At 35.2% G+C, this 22,350-nt stretch overlaps 1 protein-coding gene across 5 annotated transcripts in view; it reads left to right on the top strand.

Annotated features, from left to right (window-relative positions):
• The window catches only part of DACH2 (dachshund family transcription factor 2), a 470,115-nt gene that overhangs the window by 130,605 nt on the left and 317,160 nt on the right, over window positions 1–22,350 (top strand). For 3 of the 5 annotated variants that reach the window (XM_046672632.1, XM_046672633.1, XM_046672631.1), the window contains exon 2: window positions 10,419–10,457. The exons of the other annotated variants lie outside the window; for them this stretch is intronic. In XM_046672632.1, the coding sequence (XP_046528588.1) occupies window positions 10,419–10,457 (39 nt within the window). The remainder of the gene's footprint in view (window positions 1–10,418; window positions 10,458–22,350) is intronic. 5 annotated transcript variants of the gene reach the window in all.

Below are 22,350 nucleotides of genomic sequence, written 5' to 3'. Positions count from 1 at the left end.
TTGATGTGAACTTAGCTAAGAGATTTATATTTTAATAAGCTGCCTGGATATCCATATATTGGAAATTTTATTTGGAGACTTGTTGATGGGCCTATTTGATTTTGCCAAAATGTCAAAATTGACACCTAAAATAGAAGACAGTGTCAGTATACTGATTTTCACCAAGGTGAAATTATTCTTTTATTTGATTGGGATCAAGAGATAAAGGCAAAAACTTGCATAGAAAAACGTGAGTGAGATGATAATAAACACTTTTGAGGCAACAGAAAACTAACTATAGAAGGTGTGGAAGTAATACAACAATAATCCTTAGGGAAGGAAATTTCAGTTGGAGGAAATTTTCTGTAATTCAAAATTTATGGTATTGCAACAACATAAAAAGTATTGATATCAGAGAATGTCAGAAATTCAAACTCTCTCTATTCATAAAGATTTTAATAGTATTTGTCAAAATCTGGGGAATAGTAAACATAACAAAGAAATAAATATTAATTTTAAACTTCCACTAAAAAGCAATATTTCATTATATCAAAGATTTGATATGAGACTTGGAAAAAACGAACTTTATCTTGCCATTTACATTTGAAATAAATATCATCACCTCAAATACTTTTTATCAAACATGTGTCTTCTAAAGACTTTAATAATGTTTTTTAATGTTAGAGCTGATTTTGTTGTCAAGGGGCTGTTTAGTAGTTAGGTTTTGTTGCTCTCAGAGAATCACAGCCTAGTGAAGGAGGCAAGCATGTGACTGAGTTCTGTAGCAAAGGCCATGTGAACAGAGAGGAAGGAGCCATAGTTCAGTTTATGTGTTTAAAAAGTTAAAAAAAATGAGGCAACCGGGGTTCATGTTAAGATTAGTATATTATTTGACCTGATTTTACTGTTAGAAAGGAATACAATGACTTATTTACAGGTGAGGTGAGGGCCAGAAAGTTTCACAGCTCTTTTAAATGTTCATTATAACCACTTTGTAATTAGGTGCTTTTGTGTTCTGGTCTTTTGCTAGACACTACAAGGAGATCTCTATTAGTTATGGTTCTTGCTCTTAGTTGTTTGCATTTTAAGTGAGAAAAGCAACAGACACTCATGGCTTAGGTAATGTTGAACATATCAATAGATAGATGAAAACGTACATATGGTTATGTCCTTTCACTTTTATCTAAGGAGGATGAAGCGGGATGGTAGACAGCAGTCAGTAGGAGTGGTGTGTTTTTCTCTGTGTAACTGTTAGACAAACTATGTAATTCATTCTCTCTATTTATAGGAATTTTCCAATCAGAAAGTCCAAGATAAAACTAACTGCCTGGAGCAGAAATGCAAATAACAGTGGCTTTCTTGCAGAATGACAGCTTATTTTTACCTGCATGCATGGTTTTAAGAAAGATCTAAAAATCTACAGGATAGATGATGAAATTACAACATTCTTATAACCCCATTTAGAATATTATGTTTAGTTCTGGTTACTATATTTTTAAAAAAGATGTAGCATTTGAAAAGGGGAATTAGATTGACCTTAGGACTACAAGGTATGAGCTGTGAAGACAGGATAGAATCCTGAGTTTCTGTAACCTTTAAAGAGCAAAGGTTGAAGAAGATTTAATTGAAAATAAACTCACTTCAATATCCATATAGATAGATAATGTCAACTCTGTTTTTATTACAATACAGATTGTTATAAAAGAGATGTATAAATTTCAATAGAAGTGAAACTTGCTGAAACAAACATCTGTACTCCTCAGATTTTCAAGTCCATCTGTCTATAGCATGTGAACAGAATAATACTCTTCTGATTTCCTCTGTGAAGTAAGGTGTCTGAAGAATTTTCAGTCAGTGCTTTTCTGAAATGTAGAAAAGATATGCCCCTCAGCTGAATACCACTGGTAGGCATTGCAATAACTATTTATGAGTCAAAGGAAAAAGAGTATGTCTCAGGAGTGGCAATGAAGCTGCAATAGCCACTAACTTCTTTGAGGAATTTCAGTTTAATCTACCTGTATTTTAGGCAGGTAGTCAGTAACTTAGGAATCACAGAACCATAGAATATTTGAGCTATAATGGACCAGAGAGGTCAATTTACCCTGGTTTTACAAATGAGGATACTGGGATGACGAGAGGGGAAGTCATTTGCTCGTGGTCACAAAGCTAGTTAGTGATGTAGTTGGGACTAATACCCAATTCTCCTTATGCCTTGTTCAGTGTCTTTTTTGTTAACACTATTGCCTCCAGAATAGATTGTTGATGGAAAATTCATTTATAACTTGGTTTCATGGAACTTGGAAAACAACTTTTCCTGGAAACAAAGTCATAAGCTCAGAGTTCTCCTTTGCTCTAATCTGTACTTTGTTTCCATGTTAATTTAAGATTTGTCATACTAATGTTAACTTTAGACTTTCTGTTGCACATGTCCCTGTCTTTTGATTCTTATCTCTATCAATCTGTTCATCTCATGCTGAGGACATTGCAGTAACCTCCTACCTGGTCTCACCTCCAAACTCTCTTGTAACAATTCATTCTGCCCATCCTGTCTGTTTCAACTTCCTAAGCATTGTTCTTCTCTTTCTGTCTTTGTTCTTCAAAACCTATCTATCCTTCAAGATGCAAATCAAATTTCATCTCTTCCATAATGACTTCAAAGACCACTTCAGGTAAAAGTTATACCTTCATCGAAATTCTTATAGCACTTAGTTTATAATATCCATGCATTCAACATTCATTCATCATATATTTTTGAGCATCTACTCTATGCCAGGAAGTCGTGTAGAGTTTATCACTCACAGACTTTCACTGTAACAATTTGTGACCATGATTTATCTCTCTTTTTAGATTGTAATATTCTTGATATTAGGAATCATGCTCAAAGATCTTTGTATTCTCTATAGCCCATAGCGAAGAGCCTTTTGTACATAGTTGATGATCAGCATTTGTAGAATAAATATTGAACTAAGAAGCTGTTGTCATAGGATGAGGATATAAATGTGGCCTCTGTGGGATCAGTGCACAAACTGTTAGATATCAATTATAAGCATGTTTAAAGAGCTTCCGTTAACTCTTAAAGAAGTTGCTTCTTTACATATCATAAAAGTAACAAGACGACCAAGGAAAAAAAAATATCAAGAAAAAAGGGTATTTCAGTCATATTCAGATAGATAAATATTGTCAACAACAAGAAGTGGAAGAACGTTGAATCAGATTAAAAACCCTTCAGTCTCAGCTTTTACATATATAAAAGTGAGACAGTTTTTCAAACCCACTTTTGCACACAGAATAGTTGTATTCCATTCGTTAATGAAGAAAAAATGCTCTGTCAACTGTAAAACTATATAACAGTAGGTGTTACTAGTTAACATGAGATTTTAGATGTAAACGTGCTATATCTAGTGTTTCGAAAGGTAATCATTTGTAGTTTTAAGTATCTGCCTCTGGTGTCTTAATTGGTGAGGAATGTGCTTTTTACTTAATTTTATTTTAAGATGGTAGAGTGACCCTTGTCAAGGATTAAGTCAGGGGATGAACGTAAGGGATTTAACAGAAATAAGTAATCCTCTTCATTCCCACTCCCACCCCTTAGTAATACATTATGAGCATGTCCAGGCCAAGATTCCTTTGCTCTGACTCTGCTTGATTGTCTTCATCTGCAGCTAGACTAAACCAGATAGGATTACTAGAATAATCAATTGGCAAATGAACTCATTTTCTTAGAAACAGCTTAGCTGAATTCTGCTTACAGAACTGTCAGCGTTTCACATCTAATTTAAGCTTCACTAAACAAATAAACCAAATGTTAGAAAAAATTAAGGTACAATTAAAATAAATTTTAGAATATTCTTTCTCTCTGAATAACTTTATAATGAATCTATATTTTTACCCATCAATAATTCAGTATATTTGATGCCATCAACTAAGTTTGGGCTCATGATGTTTCTGATCAACTTCAGCTACTCAATGAAAGTTTACTCAGATTCTAAAACATGATGGCTATCCTTATGTAAATTAAGTACCATTGTCAGTGATGTAAATCAGAGCTGCATAGCAGAAATAGGCTCTTAAAATGTTTTATGAAAGTAAGCTTGAAGATTGTACGGTGATGAATTTGAATAAGAGTGAAATCTCCCTTCGCACAGCCAATGTTCAACTTATTTGACAAATATTTACGGAGTGCCTACTCTGTGCCAGCATTTCTGTTTGGTTTTGGAGTGAAACAGTGAACGAGAAACCTAACTAAACCCACTCTTTCACGGAGATTGCATTTTTGTGGGAAGGATGGATTTAAAACAAGTAAATAGATAAGGTATTTACACATTGTTATAAACGTTATGAAAGAAACACCATTTTAATCAGCAGTTCAGAACTGGAGGCTGCCACTAAGTTCTCTACCTAGGCAGCATACTATTTAGGAAGTAGGCCAATTTTCTGTCATCTCAGTGTGATATTAAACCATCAAACCCAAAGCTAACTAAAAGCTGATAAAGCAGTGATTGTGTCCAATGCCACAAGGGCTTTAATGTATATCTACCATCAATGTTTCATTTGGCTTCTGGAGCATTTCCTTTTCTGTGAGTCCTTCTGAACATACAATAGCAAGACATGATCATCAACTGGAAGATGTGAAATATAATTAGTGTAACAGTGTTTAAAGAATCCCTTACAAAAGGCTGGCTAGAACCCCCAGACAGATCAAAGGACAAGATTGAAGGGATCTCTCATGGTTTCTTTAGCCAAACCTACAAACATGGAGAGCAAGACTGTAAGGAGAAAAATTTCCAACAGAAATATTGTGGACAAAGATGCAACAGCATTAAGTGATTTAAATTTTATGAAGTTTTTGAGAGATTTTGTGTAAAGTTGTATACAATATAAATGATTTCAAGAAGGTAATCTAATAATCAGAGTTCATTTATATGACTGATATTTACTGAGTTTGAAGATGGTGAAGAATGTTATTGAAAAAACTATTTGGGATGCACTTATTGTACCACTAAAGGTATTTAATTGGCCTCACCCCTTCTGGGACATACGCTCGTATTATATATACTGAAATAATTACTGCTATATTGTGAGAAGAACAAGTTATTCTAAGTTTTTATAATCACTGCCTTGAAAAATACCTTTGACGCTCTGAACCATAATCCTATCTCTGAGATTCTTTGTTATTGTAGGACATATGAGAGATATCATTGAATCTACTGAGACTCCTCAGACTGGACCGACCAAATACTGTTTATATAAAGGATCATCTGTTAGAGACAATTGGCATAGAGTCTTGCATTCTTTAAGTTATATTGTCAGCATGTGTTAATATATATATATATCTCCTGAAACCCACGCGCCTACAAACAAATTTTAAAAATGCCATAGATTCATTTATCTTTACTATCACCCCAACCCATATTCAATTTCCTTTTTCTTTTTTCTCTAGACTCTGACTTTAAATCTCACTGACTTTTAAAATAGTCAAGTTTATGCACCAAAGTTGTTCAGAAGAAGCGGATATTTAATACGACCAAAGTTTTTGTTATTCTCAAATAGTTCTAGGAAAAATAAATTTCTGGAAAGAAGAAAATTGTTGGTTTTAATTGTTTGGGCCTTAAATCAGAAGATTATGCCTTTGGAGAGTTAAGTGATTAAGAGTTTGTTTGGATGCCCTCTGGAAACTCAAATAGGCCTAAAATATCCAGGCCTTTATTTTTATACTTTTATAATGAAAGATATTTTCAGTTCCTTTTTCTTTTGACTTACATGCTTGTCGAAGAGTTTCCAGGATTCCTAAAGAGATTAAATAGCTTTATAGCAGCTGCTGTGCAGCAAGAGTTGATAAATAAAATGAATAAAGTTATTAGCTAAGAGTGAGGAAAGCTCCCTAAGACTCCAACAGAGGTGATGCAACAATTAACATGATTTAATCCTGTCTCCAAAGAGAACCTACAAAAGTTTTACCAAAACATATTTACTGGCCATTTGTCCCTTTACAGATGAGGTTGGGGTGAGAGGTGGGGCATTGCTTGACTTACGTCCTATTTATTACATTTGTCCCCAGATCAACACTTTGTTCATTGTATTGGGCCAGAAAAACAAATGACGTGATTAAAAAATTTTCTCTGTGTAAGGAACAGCTAAAGCTTAATTTATTAGTCTCCAAAATATGGGAGTATATGCCAGGTTAACAGCTAACAACTTTTTCAAAGCATAGGGAACATTTTTTCCCCCTTTATTGAGGTATAATCAACAAATAAAAATTGTATATATTTAAGGTGTATAATCCTTTCACAATGTATACATATATCAAAGCATAGGAAACATTTTATTGATCTTTTGGGATTTTAAATATATGGCTACTACTCTGAATATTATTTCTCTGAGTGTAATCAGAGTTTATTTCTTATCGAATCTATTTTAATCTAACACAACTTGCTTTAGGTGCTTTTTTGTATGTGAAAAAATAATAAAATTATGTCTACTTAAAGGATCAAAGGCGTGTCTTTCCTCCTTAAAGAAAGTGCATATGACTTTGTAGGGAGATAAACAATCTACCACTTTTAGCATACCCTCAATCAATAGCATACACGCATATGGATGTCTCCAGATATTTCACATTTTCTTTGGGGAAATTGACTAATGTTTGAGTAAATGGTACCCACAAACTTTCAAATAGTGGCCGTAAAACTCAAATTCCTACTGGAACCAGGGAGATCCCATAAATTCATTTAGAGGGCCAGGTGTAAGATCATAGGACACCGTGGGACCTTTAGGGGATGGAAGAGTGCATGCTCTGTCATTAGGTAGCCATTGCTTCTCTACTTAATATAGTTGTGCTGAGCCAGTAACCATGTGGGACCAGTATTGCCAGATCTCCCTTTTTTGGTGAACCTACTAAAAATTCAGATTTTATGTAAAATTTTCAGATTTTCAAGGCTCTGGGTAGACCAAACAAAATATATTTGGCAGGCCTGGTTTACCAGTTTGCAGTCTCTGCTTTAAAGTAGTGTGATATAGAAAGAGCACTGGCCTAGCGGTCAAGGGAGCCACAGATCTTGTCTTGTCTCTTCTACTGTCTAAATGCATAGAATATCTATTGACCTTATTATGTCCCCATGAGGATAAAACAGATATGACAGTCTTTGGGGGAGAGTTCAAAAAGTGGTTCCCTAATAATATACAGTAGAGGAACCAGGGTGACAAATTCAAGGGCAGTAGCATGAATTAGGAGTCAGAAGACTCCTGGCACCAACCTCCTATGTAACCTTGGCCAAATAATTGAACATCTCGGGGGCTAATTTTCTCATCTGTTAAATCGTGGTCGTGGTGGTGGCGGTGGTGGGCAGTAAACTAGAGCAGTTCAGACACCCAATGTATCACATAGGAAAAGGAAGAGATTCGCTAATTGAAGGGATGAAAAGGAATGGCTCCCTCTTGCTTTTCTTCTACCTACCAGCATTTTATTGAAGTTCTTTACAGTCCAGTTTGAAATCTCTTGAAGTAGATCATCTCAAAGTTTAACTGTATCTTTAAAATGCTCTGTTTTAAGTTAACTTCCCCTGTTTGAAGAATTAGTGAAAGTAGCATTCTATTTAGCTACCTACACATCAAAGGTAATACCAGCTGATGTTGGATAGTGAACTTATAATTTATCTCCGGAAGGACTAAAATACTGAAATCCAATGAGTCTGTGGGTTCTTAACTGGACTCTTTACTTTGTGATATTTTCTTGCCTCTTGTCATGTGTCTTGTATGCTGTTTCCCTATTGTCAAATGTGAATCTGTGGTCTAAGTTCCAAAAGTAACAATTCCATATCTCTGATTCTTCTGCTAAACTGACTCCAGCCAGAGAAGAGCACGCTGGGTAGCAACTCTTGCCGTTAACTTTGTTGCCTTGCATTTACACACTACAAGTTAGAAGAATCAAAATATGAAAATTTATTTGTCAGTGGTACAGGGGAAAAGTGATCTTGAAAAGTTCAAAATATAACCTGCTCTCAATTATTCAGTTCTTGAGTCTCAGCCAGAGCAGAATCACGTTCTCATCATAACATGTATGTAGGAGGAGGGTCTCTCTATAGTAAGGATAATCAGTGTCCTAGTGCCTTGTAGCAATGATGATGATTGGAGCTGATGAGCTGTATAGAGAACCTTACTGCTTACTACCATATGTTGTAGGACCTCGGTTGGTAGTGGTTCTACTGGTGGTGGTGGTATATTGAGTATAGCATTTGACCTAATGTTCTTGAATATGTGTAACCCCATTTTGTCAGTGGCTTCATAAGAATGTGGTCATATGTATATTTCAGCCACAAAGCTAAGTTTTAGTGAATTTCAGGCCCTTAATTCATGGTTTTAATTTCATACCCAGACTTAGAAGTGGGGAGAGCTAGCAAAAAAGTAACTTCAGGAGACAAAGAAGAACTAGAGGGGATATAAAACATTCTAGGCCAACTCCAGGAAAACCAGATGAGGGCTGTTTTATATTGAGCTGATAATATTTGTAGCATCGTCTGCTTATTCAGTAAAATTTTCCAAAATGTTCGTTATTTGGCAAACTTTTTATAAAGAAATCTAAAATAAATTAGTTGACATCACAGAAAGAACAAATTCAGAAATATGAAAGTCACATTTTATTTCAAATGTCAAAAATAAGGTATATGTATTTAACTAGTAGTCCCTAAATCCTAGAGTCAGGCAGTATTGTAAAATATATTCTCATATTTGACAAGACAAATGAGAAAATTTCAAAAATTAGGGTAAACTCCTAATTTTCTAAGAAAGTTTTAAATCCTTAATAAAAGAAGAGTTAACTCATGGGCATTTATAGATTTATTGATTCTAACAAGAATGTTTCAGTATTTGCTAATTTTAAGGTCTAAGTTTAAATAATCTATGAAACTCAGGCCATTGAAGATTTAAATGATTTTTATTATTTTGAACTTAGTATAATTAGATATCTATGGTAATAGCCAAAAAGGTTCTATTGAATTCAGAAAGTTTTATAAGTCAAAAAAGAGGGGGATCTCTGATAAAAGGGAAAAAACTCTTCCCGTCCAGTGATTTCTAGCCCGTTGGATTTCTTTGAATAATGTTTTATAGCCTTTGGTGTACAGATCTTTCACCTCTTTGAATAGCCCATTGGATTAAGGAAGTATGCATTATCATGGACTTGGTATGTATGAGTATATCCTAATTTAAGAAACTGTCATTTTAAAACAGGTTGGGGGAGTAAACTTTATAAAGCAAAATCAAATAGTTCTGACAGTCAAGTGTCAGAACACAAGAGTAGGTGAAAAAAAAAACCCTCATCTGCCTTCACTCCCACCTCCTTTCCCCAGCAACCCCAGATAAATGTTTGCTTTTGTGGTTTATTTAGAACTCTTTTTACAGACTTTTAAGCAGTTGTCATTCAAAACCAAACAACAAAAATCTTGAAAGGAGCCTCTAAAAAAGGCTATTAGAAGAGATTGTAAGGGGTGATGAACCAACCGTATATATTTATAGTGGGCGTTATAGGGAGGTTCCTGTTTCTGTACTCCTGAGAAGTGCGCTAAGGCTCAAAAGAGCCCAATTACAGTCCTGATAGTTTTTTTAGCCTATCATTCTAGATTTTGTTGTTCTTCATTAAAGGGTTTGGGAACACTGGGAAATACTATACTGCTGGAAAGAATCGTTGTTATGTTAACTAAGCTAATTATGTGGGTTTTTTATTGATCTCTTTTGTATGTGTTTAACTTATTTTGTGTGGATGTGTGTATGACTGTGTATGTGTGTCTGCGTGTGTGCGTGCGCATGTGTAACCCTTTTGGGGAAGATGTAAGATAGTTCAGCATTGCTTCAGCAATAAGTATGTAGTGAGCTGTGTGATTAATGGCTCCATGTTTAGGAAGTTAAGGCATAACATTGATATTGGCTTTCTTTCATCATCCTCTTGGCCAAATAAAAAATGAGAAATAAAACTAAAAGGGGATTTTTTTCCCCTAAAAAGTATTAGAACACCCAATGGGATGGGAAGGAAGGCTCTTGAGAGAAAGGGAAAAGACACAATATTACTGAATCTTTTTTTGGAATTGTTACGACCCGAGGCCATTTTCTTCAACAGAAATCTATAACCTTATTTCCTTGCCTTCATATATAGAAAAGCCCTAAACCACATGACATTTCATATTATTCTTTACTTAATGGGGATTAGACCAGAAATGTAATAACGTTATCCGTATATTTAAAACACTATCTAATAGCAATTCAGGCTTTCCTACCTTCTTTGTGCTCTTCCTTGCTGGTGTTTCATTGTGTGTAACCTATCTAAAATTTCTGAAGAATTTAAGAAGATTTTTTTTGTGAAATATAATAAAGCCTTGATTAATTGGAAGCTAACTAACCAGAACTCTCAATTAACCAGTTTTATTTATTTATTTTTTGCTACACTCTCCTTTTAGAAGGAAGAGGCAAATGACAAGAAAACAAGCTGTTAACAGGTATTTATGTATTTATTTTTTAAAAATCAACTTCCTGGGTATGTCCTGGAGCCTGTACAGATTCAGCCCAACTTCAATAATTTTGTTCCCTGTACTATGCTTACTAAGGTAGGAAAGTAGAGCCATTTAAAATTTTCAGTAGCAAATGTTGAATCCTGCTTAATCCTTAGTTAGTAATAAGAAAAATGAAATTCAAATAGCTAATTAGAACCTGTCTATCCATTTGAGGGTTCTAGTTAATTGGAGTCTGCACAGTTTCACTATTGCCAGTTAGTAAACTGGGAGTGGATCCCAGGACCATGCCTTGGGGAGATCACTACCACCCACAGGGAGCAACTCCTTACCTGGGAACTAAAGCAGAAACTAGAGTAAGGCTGCAGAGTTGACAGGGGTTGAGTGAGGATCACTGACATAAAAACCCTGATACCTGTGTTAAATAATGGGCAAGTCATTCACCCGCCCGTGGCTCTGAACTGCTTGGGAAGGTACATTCACTTTTGCAGGGCAGCACAGGCTATTAAGTGTGCTACAGCAATAGTGGAAAAAAACTAGGCCTTCTAATCTTCTGGAGTTGTTCTATGCAGCAGGCACATATATATTTTGTAGGCATGCTAGTAGTTCTAAAATATCGGAAATTATTTTTTTCTAAAAATGCATTTTTTAAATATTTGGAAATCTAAGAAGATTTGCACTTGAAACTTCCTAAAATATCTATGGCAATTTCAGTTAAATTGCAATCAGAGATACCATATTGCTCAAGGCCTTATACGTTTTAGGTTGCAATAGGGAAAAGAATGGGCAGTAACAGAGAGACAAGGGAGAAGGAGGGCAACCCATGATGCTAAAGTCCATTTTGATATTGCCTGGCAATACTGCCCCCTCTTCTCTTCCTCATACCCTTCTCAGGTTAAATCACCCTTTGGTGACTTTTAACCCTTTCCTTCAGGGCTGCCCTTGGTGCTTGTTTTATCCATACTTTTCTACAAGAAATATGTCGTACGGTTGTGGGGGAAATGGGGACCACACCATGTGATTTATCCTAGGTTCTCAACATGGAAAATGAAAATCACTATGGTGGTGTTTCTAATCTCTGGGACATTTTCTATACTAAATATTACTGTTAAACATTATGCACACTAAATAATACCCAAGTGACCTGAAGCAGTGGATGTGCCTCCTTAAGTGCCAAACTTTCTATTAGACAGTTAGTTCAGTGTCTAGATTTCATTAATGAATGATTTTAACTGAAAAACTTTAAATGGATTGAGTCTTCAGTTTAGGTTTAGAATATTGAAAGTTAATTGTTTTGATTTTATACAAATGCAATTGGATTTAGGCATTGAAATTGACTTTGATTTTATTTTTATTTTCCTACTAAAATGACATGCAAGTTAATGTCAACTTCTCTCTTTTAATTAAGCACAACAGTAGTTTACTAGTTTATAACTGGTATAATTTTATTTCTAGATTAATCAGAATACACATTACATGTGTACATATATATGTAATGAGTTTTTATATTTTCTGTAATCTGAGAAAAACCATGAAATGTTTTTGAAAGTATAGGTACCGATTCATTCACATAAACTACAGAGAAACAGGAAGTCGCAAACTCTAATGCCTACTGAGGCAAGGCTGGTAACATAAATGAAAGACCATAAGCAATAGGGAGTGGTGGGGATTATGGTGACCTAGAGAGTATATATTCTTTCCAAAGGTGGCAGCTGTTACTCAGCTGATTGCTACCATGTGGGAATGCAGGCCCAGTGCTGTTAAGATCTGACTTTTTAAGAGAAGCTGGGAATCCGGATTTTTATATGAAATTCTCTAATTCTTAAAGGTCGGTAAATAACTCAATAAAAAGCAAAAAAAGCAGCACTATGCAGGCAAAGCAAAATCCATCTGTGGTCTAGATGTAGCCTGTGGGCTGTCAGTTTGCGACCTCTGCTTTAAATTGTAAATCTTGTAGGTACTGCAATTAAAAAAATCACAGAGTGTTGTAAATGCACCCGGAAGATCTTGATGATGGAAAATTCATGTAAAGTAAATAAATAATAAGTGGAGTGCTTGCAAAGAATTCTTTTGGTACTCAGAATAGTGGTTATGCATTTCATGATTTTTTCTTACTCGTGCAAATAGCCAAGGTAGTTTTCCCTTAATGTGGTTTGAAAATTAAGATAAAATTATGAATTTTTTGCTCTCATATTTACCAGTGAAATGCAGTAAGAAGGATCATTACTGCCATGTTCAAAAGAGAATATTTTAGTTTCCGTCACATAACATAATTAAGGCTTTTATTTAAAGCTCAATTGATAGTGTTTTAATAGGAAGAAAGCCATGTATATAGCATGTGTTGTTTTATTTTAAATTGCCTTTCCTTTAAACAAATTTCAATTTTATCTAGCCAAATTCCCTTATTTTTGCAAATGGTTAAAATAAGATAAGAAATGTAAGTAGTTAACACAAGAAGACTTCCTTTGAACTTTTGGTAGGCATTGGCAAAGATAAAACAAAAGTTGATCATCTGAGATTTTATTAAGAGGTAACTGTTTGACTGATCTGAGACTTTGCTTGTTTGTCTGTCCTGCCCTGGACCTTAGCACATAATCCCACTGTGCTACAATGCTTTTGACATCTGTATGCCCCTTTCATCACGGGCAATCCAAAAGCATATTTGTCTAAAAAGGAAACAATTAAATTCCAATCTCTCTAGGAAAAAAAAAAGAAAAAGAAAAACACCCCACTGCTAAACCTGCTTTAACGACCCCTATGATCTGTGCCATAAATCCCTAGTCAAGATGGTAAGTTAACATTGTCATTTCTGGTGAGAAACTTATCAGAGCCCTTTAGAAAAAAGAGAAAAGTAAAAAAGAAAGAGGAAAAAAAGAGTGCACCATCTCAAATCTTAAATTGACTAAAAAATCCCCTCATTTGTTGGCAAATTATTCTAGTTGCAGATTTAACACAGACCCACATGAAAGATGAGAAATTGTTGGACAACTGGTCAACACATATGACAATGTGCAAAGCAACTCATGTTTACTTAAATAATATTGGGGTAGACAGTGCTGCCCTTTTTAGATCAACAGATAGTTTTGACCACAAGTAATCTGTTATGTGATAGGGATGGACTATATTTAAATGTACTAATTAATTAAAACTGTTCCCTAAAAACTCTAACAACTGAAGATTCTTTGTTAATTGGTTAGTCCTCAAAGGTAGAGAATTTAAGAAATGAGTGATCATTCAATCAGTGTGGACATATAAATAAGGTAATTCAGGATAAGTTTTGATGAACAACTAGTGAGTTTTTTTTTTTTTTGCCAGAACATAATAATATCTAACATTTTTCAAGCATCATATCCCAGGTGATTTTCCACATGTTAATTCATTTATGCATCATAACAACCCTACAAGGTAGGTGCTGTAATTGTGATGCCTGTTTTACAGATGATGATACTGAGGCACAGAGAAGGTTAAGTGACTTATCTAAGGCCATACAGCCTACAACTAGCAGATCCATCATTTGAATCAAGGCAGTCTGATTTCAAAGTTCATATACTTTGGATCAATATATTTTATAACCTGGCAACTGGAATCAGACTAATTACCAAAACACTTATATATTTTCTTTTCTGTTGAAAAATGGCATTTCTATTCTGAAATCAATTTTGGTAGCGTCATTTTGATTGTGTAATAAATTAGCAAGATTAATTATAAAACACTTCAAATAGAAAGAGCAGGAAATAATGAGGGACACCTATGGACCAATAACCAGGTCTACATTTTGCTACATTTGATTCGGAGCTCAATTAAAAGAAAGATGTATCTGTAAAGCATTAATGATATGACTAATACTAATATCCTTTCCACTCCACCCTTCATTAGAAGGAACTGCTATCTTAAAATTGGTGTGTATCATTGCTGTGTGTTTTTTTATTTAATGTGTATTTATACACAAACAATATTAAGTATTGATTTTTTTTGTTTTTAAAATGTACTTAAATGGTTTGATACTATACTATCCTTTTGTAGTTGTTGTTTCCATATTATGTTTTTGAGATTTACCCATGTTGATACACGTACATCTAATTCATTGTTTTTTAATTGTCTACTATACTATTTCATTGTGTGAGTATACCACAGTTTGATTATTCTTTACTATATTGATGGACAGTTAAATTGTTTCCAATTTTTTGTTGTTATAAACAATGCTGTAATGGTCATCATGTTTTCTTGTGCCCATGTGGGAGAATGTCTCTGGTGTATAAACCTAGAAGTGAAATTGTTGAGTTGTGGGCTATGCACATCTTGAATAATTATTGCCAAATTGCTCTCCGAAGCTGTTCTGATTTATACTCCTACTAGCATTATACAAGAGTTCCTGTTTCCCCACATTCTTGCCAGTGTAGTAGATATTTTTAGAAATAGTTCCCTTCAAGAAAAAAATAATTCTTTTTATTGATTCTCTTTCATGATTATATACATACAGAGGAAACATTGACTCTTCTGATCACTTAGTGCACATAAAAATGTTTGCTGATACTACTTGTGTCATTATTCTTCATTTAAAAACATGTGTAGTTCAGATAAGCATAAGAATGCTATTTAAAATGTATAAAATATTTTCCAGGTTACAAAGCATTTTCCCATAAAACCTCATTTGATGAGATAGTATAGCATAGTAGGAAGAGCTCTGGAAAACGAATCAGAAGTCCATGGACTTAAAACAACACTACAAATAACTCTGTGGTTTGGGACCTCAGTTGCTGCATCTGTAAAATTAGGATGTTGGACTAAATAATCTCTTAGAGACATATTATAACCTTTGATGCATAATACATATCTCACCTTTTCCTCGAAACTATAATTTACTTATTGTGCATAAAACATAAAGACAGAATCGAATTTTATCAATTTGTGAAGACTGTTGTAACACCTTCTGGTTTTGTTAAGATTATAAGTTTATCCTATTTATCTTTGTGTTTCTCTTAATTCAAGGACAATTGAGGGTGGGAAGTGGGATAGAAGATGGGAGCAGGATCTAAGCGTTATAAGGACTAGACAGTGGCAACACACATCTTGAATTCATCTTTAATGTTTTCCACTCTGAAGCATCACATTACAAATGCTGAAATGCAGTGAAAGCTCAACCACTATTTATTACGGCTTTTTGTTTCTTTTCAAGCTCTTTTTATGCGTGTTTCAGATTCAGAGAAGAGAGTATTCCATATTTTCAGCTCGCTTAGATTTGATTCCAACAGTACTTTTATGGTGCCGCACACAGCTGCTTAAAGTAGAGGGAAGACTCCGGTCGACTGTTCTGTATATTCTGTATTTCTTTTTGGATTAGGGGGTAAGGAATTGGATTTTGTGTTTGGAGAGACTTTTGATTAGAACGATCTGGATCTTTACCCTGAGGTTTAACAATGAGCTTTCAGTGTTTCTTAGATTCTGTGTGTACTGGAAAGAACATTCAGTTAGAAACCTAACTGTCTAATATTGTAAGAGATTAAAGTACTTTATACTTTAATAAAGTATTAAAGGGGAGTCAGTTGAAACTTATTTTATTTTAAACTCCCAGAATTGCAAATGTCCCACACAAACACACTCACTTACACTCACACGTTCACGCAAGTATAGCCCATCTCTCGCGCAAAATACCTATTATTTTCAATGGCTTTTAAAAAGAAAACTCTGTTTATATATAAGGACGTTGTTATAGTTATGTTTTTAGTGAAGCTTCTACTTATGGAAGGTGGCAATTCTAGCAAACAAAATCTAAATTGGTTAATCTCTTCTGATGAAGACATTTTTAGAGGCCTCTCTTTCTGTAAGTAGTCCTGGGAAAATTTTTTGACTATGGCATTCCTAGGAAGTGAATTGACCTCCTACAGAGTTTCAGCATCAGATATTGCAAGAAAATTGTGGTTCACACACTTTGTTCACATGATCTCCAGATTAATACAATTCACATGTGTATACTTCATTGTCCAAATGTGACAATAAGCCTAGAGAATCCCACATAAATTGCTTTTGAGGGTTTTTACCCACTTTGGCCTATTTGTGAACTGTGGGGGCCCATATTTAAAAACTTCCACTGCTATTTTTACTAATTGGCACCCTGTTTTACAGTTTAAGCATTCTCTGAAAACCACTATTTTGCTTACTGTGTTACTTCCACTAGTTCAGTGAAGAGGAACTTGTGCCAAGTTAATCTAGATTATTTTTGCCCAGATTCTACCTATCCTATGTGGAGATTTAATCATCTTATTTAGCTTTTTCAATAAGCACTAAATGACTCCCTTAAAATGCAAGATATCTCAAAGCCTTTAAGCTAATTTCTGTAGGTCAGAGCATTTTCAAGACAGCACTTCTTGGACATAACATACAAAGTGCTTGACAAGACTATTGGGAAATCAGTACTCTACTTTTTTCTTTTTAATAAATATTATTATTGTTAAGTATTTATAAAAAACAGGAAAGGAGGAAATATAAGCATTGTTGTATTGCCTTTATCACCTGCATTTCTGAAAAGCGTTATTTGTATTTGGGATGTTAATGGATCTTTATTTACACAACCATCTGTAATTGTTCTATGTAGGACTCCTTATTGAGGACTGACACTTTTGTTAGCCTAGACAAAGTCTTGGCAAACACCATTTATCTTTTATCCACAAAACATCAAAATCATGGATGCTTTTGTCTTTACTACTGCCTTCAAGAGTACCCATGTACTTTGCCACCGATGGCATCTAGATAATAATACTATCATATTAGTATAGAAAATATTCCTATTTGTTATTATTGAAAATCCAGTTTGAACCTTGAGCAAGTCATTTACATGATGTTTCCTTGGGATTACCTACATTCTTGTCCACTCTGACCTTGTAATTTTGCTCACAGTTGGAAATGTAATGCAGAGTGACTAAGATAATGTTGTTTACACAGACTTTAAGTGGAGTGACATTATAGTCAAGCAAGTGTCACATCACCCAAAGTGAAGGAAGACTTAATTACCATAATCCCGTGAATACTAAAATTTCTTGGCCATGCATAGCATAATAATGTAAAGTTCTGCATGTTCCACTTAATAATGTGAAGATGCAATACATTAGGTCTCAGGATGTGTGTTTCTTTAACATAAGTGAAAGGAAAGTGGAATTGTAGAAGGAAAATAGACTTTTGTGGCAGGATATTGTCTGAATGTTCAGGTGAAGTCTGTCCTTTCTTTTAAACTTAGAAGAGTTGCCTAGTGATGTGAAAATGAAGGGACTGCTAAAATATCCATAAATCTAGACACCAGTAAGTAGGGTGACAGACCATGAATTTCTCTGGAGGGCACAGGGTAGATTTAACTAAATGACTGAGACAGGATAAAGAGGAAAGGCTGATAACCACCTATTATTGTGCAATGGGGAACATATCATTAATTTACAAAGAGAGTGGTGACATTTTCTAAAATTGTATAGCCCTATTCTTAAAAGTTTGTCAGTGTAACTAATTAGTTGCTAAAACGGAGTTGATTCTAAGACCCAGTATGAATGCATTTGAAAAGGCAGTGCATTGTCCCTAAATTGGTAGGGTTTGTAATACATCTTGATGAATACTACAAAATAACGTTAAGAAATGGGACTATTATGCCAAAATGGCAGTTCTTTGGTCTGTAGTCCTTGAAGGAATTATGTTCCATGGCAACGTGCTCTAAAGTCCTGTAGATACATGTGAAGTGCCCCAAAGACGTGTCCTGCTTTCTGGTTTTGATAACAACGAGCTTTCAATACAAAGAATACACTTGCTCGAGGGTTTTCCTCCTCCCAGCATGTTAGGACTCCAAAGATCTGCTGTTAGTCTAGATTATCATTTGGAATTTTTGTTTTTTTAACTAGTTCTAATGTTCAAAAGGGGGCAAGTATAAAATGATTCAGCTATAAAATGTAATTGTTTTTAAATAAATCCATTAGAAAACTTAGATGTAAAAAAAGTATGTACTCAATCAATAGATTCATGTAAGTGATATATTATTAATAATTCATGATAAAAAGTGCTAGATCATCTGATATTTACAATAGTCTAGATTTTTTTAAAAAATGCATAAAAGCTGTTAAAGCATATAAAATATTGAAGCCTGTTAATAACAGCATCCGTGATTTGATTTGTTGCAATTAGGAGAGTTTAAGACGTTTTGAACTTATTTATCATTTAAAAATATTCTTCCCATAGACAATGTTTTTATGTAAATATATGAACAAAATTATTTTTTCATTTTTATTTGATGAAAATCAAATGATTTGGACATTTTTATTTTAAAGGGCTAGTTCTGGTCAAATATTATATTATTGTGATATTGTTGGTCAGCAGATTTGTAGGTTATGCTGCTTTAAAATGAAATTAACCTAAATAACAAAAACAGTGATTTTATATTCTTTATGCTGTGAGCTTTACAAATACTCATTAAATCACATATTGATGTATCTAACATATTAACCGTAAAGAATGTAGTGTTTTTTATTTGTTAATCATGATTTACATTTGTCAATAAAGCACCCACTGAATTCAGAACGTTATTGCATGAAAGGATTTGGGACGTCTGTTTGAGGCAGCCCATTTAAAAATGGTATGTACATCTTTTTGTGGGTGTATGTGAGGAAGATTGGCCCTGAGCTAACATCTTTTGCCGATCTTCTTCTTTTTGCTTGAGGAAGATTGTTGCTGAGCTAACACCTGTGCCAATCTTCCTCTATTTTGTATGTGGGACTCTGCCTCAGCATGGCTTGATGAGCAATGTGTAGGTTCATGCCCGGGCCCTGGACCCACAAAGCATTGGCCGCCGAAGCAGACTGCTCAAACTTAACCACTACACCGCCAGGCCAGCCCCAGTATATGCATCTTTTACTTTTTGGTTACATTAAAAATAAATTATGCTTTCCTTAATTCATATTTTCCAGCTCTCCCTCTTCCAAAATTACTGCTTGTGATTTTTGGAACTAAGTTAGACTACAATTCGTGTAGAGAGAAAGCAGTTTTTAATAAAGGTGAGCTTGGCACAAGGGTAATTAGAGGCAGTGTTTTTTTTTTTTTTAAAGATTTTATTTTTTCCTTTTTTTCTCCCCAAAGCCCCCCGGTACATAGTTGTATATTCTTCGTTGTAGGTCCTTCTAGTCGTGGCATGTGGGTCTCTGCCTCAGCGTGGTCTGATGAGCAGTGCCATGTCCGCGCCCAGGATTCGAACCAACGAAACACTGGGCCGCCTGCAGCGGAGCGCGCGAACTTAACCACTGGGCCACGGGGCCAGCCTCCTGTTTTTTTTTTCTTTTAATGAAGTTTTTATTTTAGAACAGCTTTAGATTTACAGGAAAATTGCAAAGCTAGTACAGAGACTTCCCATACACCTTGTACCCGGTTTCCCTATTGTTAACATCCTACAATTAATGACTCAATTTGTCACAATGAATGTACCAATATCGATACACTATTATTAACTAAAGTTTATGCTTTATTCACCCTTCCTCAGGTTTTCCCTACTGTCTTTTTTCTGTTCCAGGATGTAGGATACCACCTTACATCCTTAGACCCCTCTTAGCTGTGACAGTTTCTCAGACTTGCCTTGTTTTGGATCACCCTGACAGTTTCGAGGAGTACAGGTCAGGTATTTGTAGAATGCCCCTCAGTTGGGGTTTGTCTGCAGTTTTTTTCGATTGTTAAACTGGGCTTTGAGGAGGATGATCACAAAGGTAAAGTGCCATTTTCATCACATCATATCAAGGGTACGTACTATCATTTTGACTTAATCACTGTTGATGGTGAACCTGATCACCTGGCTCATGTAGTGTTTGTCAGGTTTGTTCACTGTAAAGTTGCTCTGTCTCCCCTCTCTGTCTATACTGTACTCTTGGGAATTGTTTGGAAAGAAGTTACTATGTGCAGCCCACAGTTAAGGGGTGAGGAGTGATATTTCACATTCTAAGGGCAGTATCTACAGAAATTATTTGGAATTCTGCACAAGAGATTTGTCTCTTCTCTCTTATTTATTTATTTAATCATTTATTTCATTATGGACACGCAGGTATTTATTTTATACTTTGGGTTATAATACAATACTACAATATTTATTTTATTGCTTAAATTTTTCCAGCTTTGGCCATTAGGAGCTCTTTCAGTTGAACCCTGTATACTTTTTACAGTCTCCCATCATTGTGGATTTGTTTTTGAGCACTTCCTTCCTTTCTAGCAATATAAGATGCTCCAGGCTTATCTTGTATATTTCCTGCCCTAGTCCCAGCAATTAGGGTAAGTTTTGATTAGGGGAAGATTTGATCTTCCAAATCCTGAGCAAGCGTTGGAGGTGGCGAAGAAAGCGAATTGGGGGAACTCTCTCAGTTCCGTTTTCTTGTTGGTGTCCTAAATTTTCCACCATCCTGATAATGCACATAGACCTCATCCTCTCACCACACACATCTGCCCATTTCTTTCATAATATCTAGTGAGAAGAGAATAAAAAGCCTCACAGTCTTCTGTAGTCGTGCACATACATGGTCATGCATAGATTTAGAAATGTACTGTGTAACTCTCCAACGTACGTGTCCTTTCTGCAACCCGCCCCCACCCAGCATCCAATACACTAGTTTATCATCACTTCCTGAGTCACCATGGGTTCATTTTGTTTTCTTCAGAGAGGGTTTGGGGTCGAATAACTTTGGGAAACATGGGGTTAGATAAAAATAAACGTTTGCTTGCCACAGGTCTTCTCAGAGCCTATAATTTGTTAATTTGCTCTATCAATCTATAAGAGAAGATATACTATACAAGATTTCTCAGTCTTTTTTGATTAAAGGAATCGTTTTGTTCAAAGAACTAGGATTCCATGAAGCAGACTTTTGAAAATGCTGCTATAGTGGTAAGAGCCCTGAATTTGTAGACAGAAATCTTGTGTTTAATTCCTCACTGTACCAACAACCAGCTCTATGATCACAAACAAATCACTTAACATCTATAAATCTCTGTTTTCTTATCCATACAGTGGACCTATGAATGTCCTCACAAGGTTGTTGTGAAAAGCAAAAATGAGCAAAAGTATGAGAATTTTTTGGAAATACTAAAATGCTGTGGAAATTTAGTTAGCACCATGAAGGTGGGGACCAGGCCTTTGTTTTGCTGACCACTGTTATCTCTAGTATCTAGCATATTTTCCAGACATTTAGTCTTCAATATTCAATATTTATTGAGCAATTGAATTATATTACTGTTACATTATTTTCTATTTCTCTCCAAGTGCTATATAGCAACTTATGACATTTTACAAATTGTTTTGAAATTAGGAGGCCATGTAACAAAATACAGGCAGAAATGTACAGTTGAAGTGTCTTTCTCTCTTTCTCTCTCTCTATATATACACATACAAAAAACCTTTTGATTCCAGCCTTTGTTTTGCTGAGCATGTGCTCCCAGCCAATGACTGGCTGTGTTCAGATTAGTTTTCATTGCTTCAAGCTGACCAGATTTCCTTTTGAAATTAAGGCCCTGGAGCTTTCACCTCGACACTCTGGCGATGGAAAATTCCTGCTGCAGAGTCACTGAACTGGTGCTGGAAGAAGAGGAGCACCTGTGAGCACAGGCTGTCAGAAGGCCCTCGGAGCCCTAGAGTGTTGAGGCTACAGCTGCTGGGTTGAGAAGCAGTTGGAAGCGCTTTGTCGCTTCTTCTTGTGCAGTCACAGGAGACCCACGAAAGGATCTTTACTTTCTTTGGATGTATAATTTGTGTTGATTAACAGGAGTTATGGGGTGGAGCTGTGATGGGGGTGGCAGGACAGGCCCCGTTAAACAGTATATTTTGGTGAGAATAGTAGTGTCCAGATAATAACAGGAACAGGGACCTCATATCATCCATGTTGCC

This window comes from Equus quagga, chromosome 10 (genome assembly GCF_021613505.1).
Source record: "Equus quagga isolate Etosha38 chromosome 10, UCLA_HA_Equagga_1.0, whole genome shotgun sequence".
Lineage (NCBI taxonomy): Eukaryota > Metazoa > Chordata > Mammalia > Perissodactyla > Equidae > Equus > Equus quagga.
The sequence above is the reverse complement of the archived record's forward strand: the minus strand, read 5'-3'. Positions and strand labels throughout refer to the sequence as shown.